Below are 9,562 nucleotides of genomic sequence, written 5' to 3'. Positions count from 1 at the left end.
CATTTTTAATCTCTAGCCAATTCAACCAAGACAAAAAAAGATAGGAGAAAAAAATCCATGTTGTTGCAAATTTTTGTGTGGTGGTATGATTGAGTGGTGCAAACAACATACTAAAAATCTTGACTTATGGACACATGGGGATGGGTGAGCATTTAAAAGCCATTGATGTTCAAAATTACAGACCAATATCCTTAATATCAATTTACTGCAGAATTCCTGAACTTATTAGCAGTTCGAATATAACAAATTTCCGACTGAAAAGTTTCTGTCCACAAATCATGTTTTAGAAAGCATCGCTCAATCAAAACTCAGCTTCCCCTTTTCTCCTATGATACTACCTCACCTGTCATTCAATAACATCTTTGCCTCTGTACTTCCACCTCGACTGATATCTCTGCCCAAACTCTTTGCCTTTACATATGTCCGCATGTGTCGTTATATGTGTGGATGGATGGATGTGTGTGTGTGTGTGTGTGTGTGTGTGTGTGTGTGTGTGTGCGTGTGTGTGCGCGATATATAAACTTGTGCCCAGTACTTTGCAACCTCCAAGGTGCTTGGAGTGGCTTGCAGGAGATCAATCTTCGTGCAGGATGTAGGGCACAAAAGGCACTGGAGCAGGTTGCTTGTGGTTTGTTCTTGTCCACAATCACAGGATGTATCTTCTGTTATGAAGCCCCATCTCTTCAGGTTGTCTCTGGATCGTCCAACTCCTGATTGTAATCTTTTTAAAGATTTCCACACCAGCCAGCTCTCGTTGTGTCCAGGTGGTAGTTCTTCAGCTTCTGGCAACTCTTCCATAACTCCAGCCTTGCCTTCTCTGATGAAATGGCAAGCTTCTCAGATGTTCTCAGGAAGCTCTTTCGCGATCTCAGCCGTTGCTGTGGTGGATTATGTTTGTGCAATGGATGGGCACTGTCCTATTCCACTTTCAGTCTCTCCTTGTTGGCAGCCACTGTTCTGCGTACCCATAGTGGTGCTATTCCAGGCAGGCAGTAGAGCTTGTCAGTTGGGTTAGGTCTTAAGCAACCTGTGATCAACCTGCAGGTTTCGTTGAGAGCAATGTCTACTTGTCTGGCATGAGATGACCTGTACCAGACTGAATAAACATATTCAGCAGTAGAAAAGCATAGTGCCATTGCAGAACAGACAAACACCATATCCCTAGATTTACGAAAAGGTTTGACTCGATGCCCCACTGCAAACTGATAATGAAGATATGAACATGCGGAATAGGGTTCCAGATATGTGAGTGGCTCCAAAGACTTCATAAGTAATAGGACCCAGTACATTATCCTTAATGATGAGTGTTCATCAGAGACAAAGATATTGTGGGACATGCCCTAGGGAAATGTGATCGGATATCTATTATCCTCCCTATACATAAATGATGTGAAAGACAGAGTGAGCAGCAATCTGCGGTTGTTTGCTGATAATGATGGGTTGTTTAGGTAGGTGTCGTCATTGAGTGATGTTAGGCAGATAGAAGATGATTTGACAAAATTTCTAAGTGGTTTGATGAGTGCCAGCTAGCTGTAAATGTAAAACAAAATATAAGTTAATGCAAATGAGTAGAAAAAACAATCCCAAAATGTTCAAACACGACATTAGTAGTGTGCTGCATCACAAAGTCATGTCAATTAAATATCTGAGTGTAATGTTGCAAAGCAATATGAAATTGTACGAGCATGTAAGGATTGTAGTGGGGAAAGAGAATGGCTGACTTCGGTTTATTGGGGAATTTTAGGAAAGTGTAGTTCATCTGTAAAGGAGACCACGTATAAAACACTAGTGCAACCCATTCTTGAGTACTGCTAGAGTGTTTAGGATTCCCACCAAGTCAGATTAAAGGAAAGCATCAAAGCATTTCAGAGATGGGATGGTAGATTTGTTACCAGTAGGCTCGATGAGTATGCAAGTATTACAGAGGTACTTCGGGGACTCAAATTGAATTCTTGGACAGAGGGTAACATCCTTTTCGAGGATGAACAGGCATATTTCCCTTGCCAATTTGCAAGAAGAGCAGGAAAAGAAATGAGTTGTAGCGTTGAAAGGAACCCTCCACCGTGCACCGTATGGTGGGTTGCTGAGTATGTATGTAGATGCAGATGCATTTTGGAAGGTAGGTCACAGGATTGTGGTCATGCACTTCCCTCCTTTGTTGGCCTGCAAACTGAATAGTGAACAGGTGAATTCACTCTCTCTCTCTCTACCCCTCTACATCACTAGAAGCAAGTATAGTGTGTTTCAATTCAGTTGCGAAATAACAGCTTGTTGCTCTTTATTGTTGACAGTGTACTGTGAGGCTATGTATCATGTTGTAGGCACTTAGTGATGAATTAATTAATGACCAGAAAGTTACTGCATTTCTCTCACAGTTAATTGTGTTACTGGTAGCCTATGCAAATGTCTTTCATTCAGAAATCACTTGGATTTGTAGAGTGGAACTCACAGAGTGAACCATTTACCACACATCCACAGTGTATCTTGCAAGGTGGGTGTGAATGTGGTTGATGGACTGGGCTTGATCACGTTCAGATCCAAAACAGTAGTGTGCTGTAATCCATCACATGACTTATATTAAAGTATCTGAAGTTGGGTAACACGTACGTGACCTAAATCCTTTGTGGAAGAGCCTGAGCTGATGCAAGGATGGAGCATTTGAGAAGTATTCCATCTATTTGTAGTGGAGGCAATGAAATAAACATTGTCAAATAAATATTGACAACATGTTGCACTTGGGCTAAAATCTTCAGTGTGGTAGACGTATTACAGCTGCAGGAGTTAAGTTTAATAACATAATAACTCACTTAAACAGAAAATAACTTCAGTGTATGAATCCAACCCCAGTGAAGTTATTTTGTCTACGTATATAAGAGAAGTAGACAGGAAATGTTGCAGAGGTATAGTCTGCCTGTAAACTGAAAATTGAGCAGCAGCCGTAGGAGAGGATGCCTTTCCTGGAAGAAAGCTACAGCTGCTGTATGGGATCACTAAGAATAAATTTTCCCTCTAGCAGTGTAGAAAAGTCTTCACTGATTGACACAGATTCTTTCCACATGTGTTCTTTGCATTAATATTATTAATAATTCTTACTTGTGTTCCATATAGTGTTAACACACCCTGTGGAAAATGAATATTGCACAGCATGTGGCCAGTTATCATAAGGTGCACTGAATAAGGGTTAGTACAAATTTGTTAAACACCCTGTAGGCACTTGCTGTGACATAGTGAAGTAGAGGGAGTTGGTACTCGCCTGCTTCTCTTCAGTTTGTAGACCTATAAAGGAGGGAAATGCATAACCACAATTCAGCAATGTACCTACCCTCATGCTTCTTCCCTCCATCTCCCCTCCCCACCACCCCCTCCCATCCACCTCCTCCCCACCACCCCCATTAAACTAAAAAAAAAAAAAAAAAAAAAAAACAGTTTATTCCTAAATATGGCACTACTGCACTTAGATGTGAAACACACATTTAATATTTGTTATAAACATTTTCATTGAACAGTAAACATTAATTTTATACCATTAAAACACTATGTTTAGTAATTTGTGGTTTTCCCATCCCCTGCAACATGAAAACTATTAGACCCAGAAAAAAAAATTTCTAGGGAAATTAATGTAGCTTAATGTAACACTGGGAAATATTTTTGACAGAGGCGGTGGTTATTGAGTTTCTCAAAAAACATAAAAAAGTAACTTTTAAGTACCCCCATTCTTCGGCCACTCCTTACCGGTCAGGATTTTTGCTATATTGTTCATGGCACTTCCTTCTTCCATCATGTAAAAATTTGCAACTACAGAAAGTTTTTCCTCAGATTTTCCTTCCATTGACTGGACTATTTGTTATCCAGTGATTAATAGCTCGTTTATACTAGGTAACTCTCACTACACCTATATGTATAGCATGTATTGTATGTCACAAATTAGTTCTATTTTGAAACATTACCAATTATATTATAGGTGAGTAATCCCATGTTTATCCAAATATATATATTCCATTGATAAGAGATACCATGGAAATAGCATTTCTTCAGTCTTTTGTGAATATGACAGCTACGATGGGGTAAAATGGAATGACATTTTCTGTTAATCTGTGTTAGGAATGCACAGTGGTGTTCAAAGAATACCTATTAATTTAATGGTCTACTTTATTACAACAAAAGAAATAGCAGGATTGAAAATAAAGTGTGGCAAGGCAAACATTGACCTGTAGCCAATTGATGTCTAGCACACAGAAACAGATAGCAGCACAGAGACATTACTAGTTTTTGAGCCACTGCTCTTTCATTTGTTTAAGTACATCGTCTCAGACCCATACAACCACACAGGCATCCATCGTGCAAGTGAACATTGTGATGTAATGATTACATAATGAGATTAATTGTTAAACAATGAAGACAGAAACCCTTTGTGATTGCTACTAACAATGTTTATGAAGTTATTCTAATTCTCACCTTGATATGCTACAAAACTGATTATTATTTCATTGCTTTTATTTTCACAGTTTGCAGTATGTCACAAAGTATAGACATTTTATGGCATCTCGCATATAGACAGCAGGCACTACCTTGATTACTAAACACATTACTTGCAAAGGAAAATTCAAGTGTAACATACCACTCTGTTCACAATGAGAACATTACATAGAGTAAGAGCGTGGAATTAATGAAGATAGGGAAGGAAATATGTGGTGGTCGTGTTTAAGGAACCCTAACATTTGCCGTAAATTATGTAAGGCAGCTACAGAAAACCTAAATGTAGATGTCCAAGCAAGTGTTTCCCCTTTACAAGTCCAGTGTGCTAACCACTGTCAGCTCATCTGCCAATTGTTTAGAGGAAGGGAACTAGATTTTGATTATTATCAGTTGCCCAAGAGGTCATTGTCTGCTGCACTTCATCATCACTATGAACTTGAAGTTATATAAGACCAATTAAAAAAGGCATGACATAACATTGGATATCAGTTTTGTGTCCATTGCGTTAATATGACGTGTATAAATCTACAAAACATTAGACAAACTTGTGTCAGAACATACGTAATTTATGTCTTCACATATGTCAGTTGTCCACAAAAATTCTACTACTACTGTTTTAAATTTCATTGTAGATGTCATTATATTATTGTTAATATATTTTTCTCTTTTATCATAGGCAATGGAAGCAACAAAGGCACTTTTACGCCATGGCCTTCGAACTAAGTTAGAGGCTTCACTTGAGTCAGAAATACACTTACTGGTGCAGCATTGGTGCACAACTGAATGTCAGAATAATATTCGTAATTTTCTGGAAGCTTATGAAGAAATCAGCTTACAGAGACAACGCATTGATCCTGACCTCTAGCCTTGGGTTTGCCCCATTAGTGCTGTCTGGTCAGAGTCCTCCAGAGGGCAACAGGAAAATGCCTGTTTTGAACACTAATAATTATTTATTGTTGTAAGTGTGTGCTTTATTTTTATAGGCAGTTTGTTATGGTTTGAAATGGTGGAATACCTGATCATCATGATGCATGGTAATGACTTTGTTAGGTCTTTGTGACATTTGTGATATTATTGATAGATAATACATCACTTTCGTTCTGTTCTAAAGTTTTCTGAATACAGGTGTACTGTGTGGTTATACAGATGCCTTCATAGATGACAAGAGTTAAAAAGATGGTTTAAGTGCTGAAGGCATTCTTATCAACAGAACTTTCATGCTGGGGCCAAGATTGCAATGCAGATTTTTCTTTCTATATGATTTCTGATTGTTACAGTTGAAGCTGAAGAAGTTGAGTGTTTTGTAATGTGTAAAAGTGTAGTTGTTGATGATCTCTCAGAAATCTTTATTTTCGTAAGATCAGTTGATACGTTGGTGAATAATTGTTAAGACATTTCAATGTCACCTTTGTGCTCAGGAGAATTCGGTGTTAATCCAGTTTACGAAGAAAAGCTAAATAGTTCATGTGGAGACAGTGATAGATTGTAATTACTGCTTTCTTGTATTGTATAGAATTGATAATTTCATCTCTTTATACTTTTGTACAACTTTACATAGTTGAGAACAAATATTCATTGTTGTGGATGTTCACAAAATAATAATTTTGTTACAGATGCATACCATTTAAGTTTACACTTAAGTAGTAATCATACATGCACTCATTATCAGATGTTGACCTGTGCATACGTCTTTGCACACAGTACTCCTGTTCATCCTCCTCCTTTTTTATCTACTTATTTTCGTTTAAAGATTGTCACTGTGCACTTTTAGAAATTAAAATTAAATTTTCAAAAGTGCCAGAATATCGCGCGCGCGCTCACACACACACACACACACACACACACACACACACACACACACACACACACACACAGAATTGCTATTGTTTTGAAATTTTATTGAATGAACATTCAAGAAAGCATTATATTACAGTGAATGTCGTGACTTGCAAGTACTTCATCATTTACTCTGCTGTTGCACAGATGAGTATGTAAATTTGCAGTGGTAGAATATGTTTAAACAAAAAAAAAATTTGTAAAATGTGAGCCTTATTAAAAACTGTAATCTTTTAATGATGTACATTATGGAAAAAACGAAGTGTGGTGATATTTTCACAGTATACAAGTACATGTTATTTTTTCAGTTTATGAAAGTGATATGTAACTGTATATAGCTGACATGTTTGCAATTTGAAAATTCTAATTCAAAAACCAGATCATTTTTGCACATATAATGTAAATAGAATTGGTTTTAACCAGTCTCAGAAAACATTCCAAAAAATCCATGTAAATTTAACTGTCACCAAACACTTTTAACACCAGATTATGTGTACCTGTACATTTATAAAAGAAATGATGTACTACATCAGATAAATATAAGTTATGATTTTCAAGTGTCTTAAACCATGTTGAGCACTTCATTTCATTTATAACTGTGATGCATGAGGACAAAGCTGTATTTTGTTCTTGGTTTTGTTGTATTAGTATGACGATTGCACTTTTATCAGTATATGGTAGTGTTGCGTGAGAGTTCATTATGAATCATTTCAATATTGTACGGTGTGCAAATCAGTAACAGCAGTTACAAACCTTGCTGTGCAGTATGACAAAAACCTACAAACAGAAATCTGCTTCTGTCAAGTTTTAGTTACCATACAAGAGAATTTTGTGTCCTAAATCATCAAGAGCAGAAAGCTACAAACTGAATGAAAATAGATGAATTATAGAGGCTACTTACAGTACGTAATATTAATCAGATTGACAATGACACAAATAGTGGATGCATTACCTATGTTCATTTGGTCATTACATTCCAGTGTTTGCATTCCTTTTCTTTCCTTATGTTCACTGTTATCAGGGTTTTTAATTATTTATCCTTTTCTTTCCACTGTGTAACATTTATTTAATATCATTAGTTACATGTTTTTTGTCTTGAAATTCAGGAAGATGTTTGTAAAATTTATGGTTATTTGTTACAGAGCACCTTTTAAATGTACAGGGCTTTCATCTATTTTGTTCAGTTCTGTATCGATTCTGTGTATTATTTCTCATGTTATTATAGTGAAACTACTTTCTGTTGTTGAGAGACTGCACATTGTTAGTCATGGTAATGATATATGTTAAGTGTGTCTTATGTCATTGTGATATTTCAATGATACAAAGTATTAACAGCAGCGAAGTGGTATATGTTTCAAAACTAGGGTGGTATATGTTTCAAAACTAGGATTTCAGCAGTATTCGCAACCACATGGGTGTTTGCAACTTCATGGACACTTATTTGTGATTATAGACTGTTTTTGTGCTAGTCTCGGAGGGTAATATTCAGTAAATCTGCACATGCACCTTGTAAATATTATTATTCATGATATTAGTGATTACTAATGCCAAATTGATTTCTACAACCAATCTTTTGCATTAGATCATTTCGCATGGACATATTTTTAAATTTTGTTATGTATGTATTTGTCACCAAACACATAGATAATAAAAAAAAATTGTTGTTCACAAACCTCTCGTATTAATATTTTGTGCAATAATCCTTTCACTCACCTAAAATAATAATTGAAGCACTAAACTATGTTACTAAATTCAAAACCTTTAGTTCAACACCGAAGTGAAGTACTGAGTTGTCATGAGAAAGTTTTTTGCCATGTGACTGCCAAGATAATCCTTTAACCAAGCATTGCTACAATTCTAGTTGGGTGCTAACTGATTGACGCAATGATTTCCTATCCTGAGCTGATCCCTTCATCTGAAAGTAGCAATTTCATTCAGTGTCCTCAATTATGTGTTATATATACTCCAGTTAGTTTCTGTCATACATATGATATTTGCTCTCTGCATCTCCCTATAATAAGATGGCCATTATTCCTTGTTCCTTGTTTTTTTAGCCCTTCCTTTTCATTCTAGTTAATGTTTTCCGCATATTGCTTTGCTTGCTAACTCTGGAAGATCATCCTCATTTCTTATATTATTAGTACACTTAATTATCAGCATCTTTTTGTAATGCTACATCTCAAATGCTTCAGTTCTCTTCTTTTCCACTTTTCCCACCCTTCATGATATAAATTACAGTGCTGTACTTCGGACATATGTTCTAAGAAATTTCTTTTTCAAATAAGACTTATGTTTCATACTAATAGATTTTTCTTGGCGAGCAATGCTTCTTTAGCTGAAATTGTCAGCTTCTTACCAGGTGTAAAAGTATGAAACTGTAATTTGGTTGCATAATTACATATCTGTTGTTTGAAACTGATACACAATATTTTGTTCTAAATAATCTACATTGCTATTTATACCTTTCTCCCACCTTTCTGGCAGCCTATGAATGCCAAACCAAAACAAACAGTTTCTCTTTTGAAGTGAACCAGTCAGCGAGCCATGTTCATACATCTTCAAACAAATTGAAGCGTTTTTCAGCGAGAGCATGTTCCAGTGATGTAAATAGATGATAATCGAATGGAGCCAAGTCTGGAGAATAAGCCGCATGCCCTAGTATTTCCCAGCTGAGTGCCTCAATCATTTCCATGACCCATTTTGCTGTGTGTGATGGGGCATTATCATGGAGCAATATGACTTTGTGTTGCCTTTTCCAGATTCAGTTCTTTGTCACCTAATGCTCGATTTAAATTGATCATTTGCTGCTGGTACTGATCAGTGTTAACAGTTTCACCTGGTTTTAGCAACTAATAATGTATGACACCTTTCTGATCCTACCAAACAGGGAGCATTGTCTTCTTTCCAAAGTCATTTGGTCTTGCAGTGGATGTCAGTGGTTTGCCTGGATTCACCCATGATTTTCAGCACTTAAGATTCTCAAAATAGATCTATTTTTCATCACCTGTTACTATTCGATGGAGAAACGACTTTTGTATCTGGCTAGCAGCATTTCACAAGTGGTCTTTTAACTTGCTTGCTGTCCTACATTCAGTTCACGCGGAACCCATTTTCCACTTTCTGCACCTTTCCCATAGCTTTAGCCTTTAGAAAAATGGCTTTCTGCATCACATTCAATTGTTCTGCATGTTTTTGTTGAGTTTGAGTATCATCTTTATTCAATAAGGCAATACATTGTCTTCTAAAATTT

General features: G+C 36.5%; 1 protein-coding gene across 4 annotated transcripts in view; it reads left to right on the top strand.

Moving 5' to 3' along the window:
• LOC126355957 (uncharacterized) overlaps positions 1-7,228 on the top strand; it is a 93,689-nt gene extending 86,461 nt beyond the window's left edge. For all 4 annotated transcript variants that reach the window (XM_050006547.1, XM_050006549.1, XM_050006548.1 and 1 more), the window contains one exon: positions 5,153-7,228. In XM_050006547.1, the coding sequence (XP_049862504.1) occupies positions 5,153-5,341 (189 nt within the window). In that variant the 3' untranslated portion in view covers positions 5,342-7,228. The remainder of the gene's footprint in view (positions 1-5,152) is intronic.
• The last annotated feature ends 2,334 nt before the right edge of the window (positions 7,229-9,562 follow it).

The sequence above is a fragment of the Schistocerca gregaria genome, chromosome 3 (assembly GCF_023897955.1).
Source record: "Schistocerca gregaria isolate iqSchGreg1 chromosome 3, iqSchGreg1.2, whole genome shotgun sequence".
Taxonomy (NCBI): Eukaryota; Metazoa; Arthropoda; class Insecta; order Orthoptera; family Acrididae; genus Schistocerca; species Schistocerca gregaria.
Note: the sequence above shows the minus strand (reverse complement) of the source record. Positions and strands in the feature narration are given on the sequence as shown.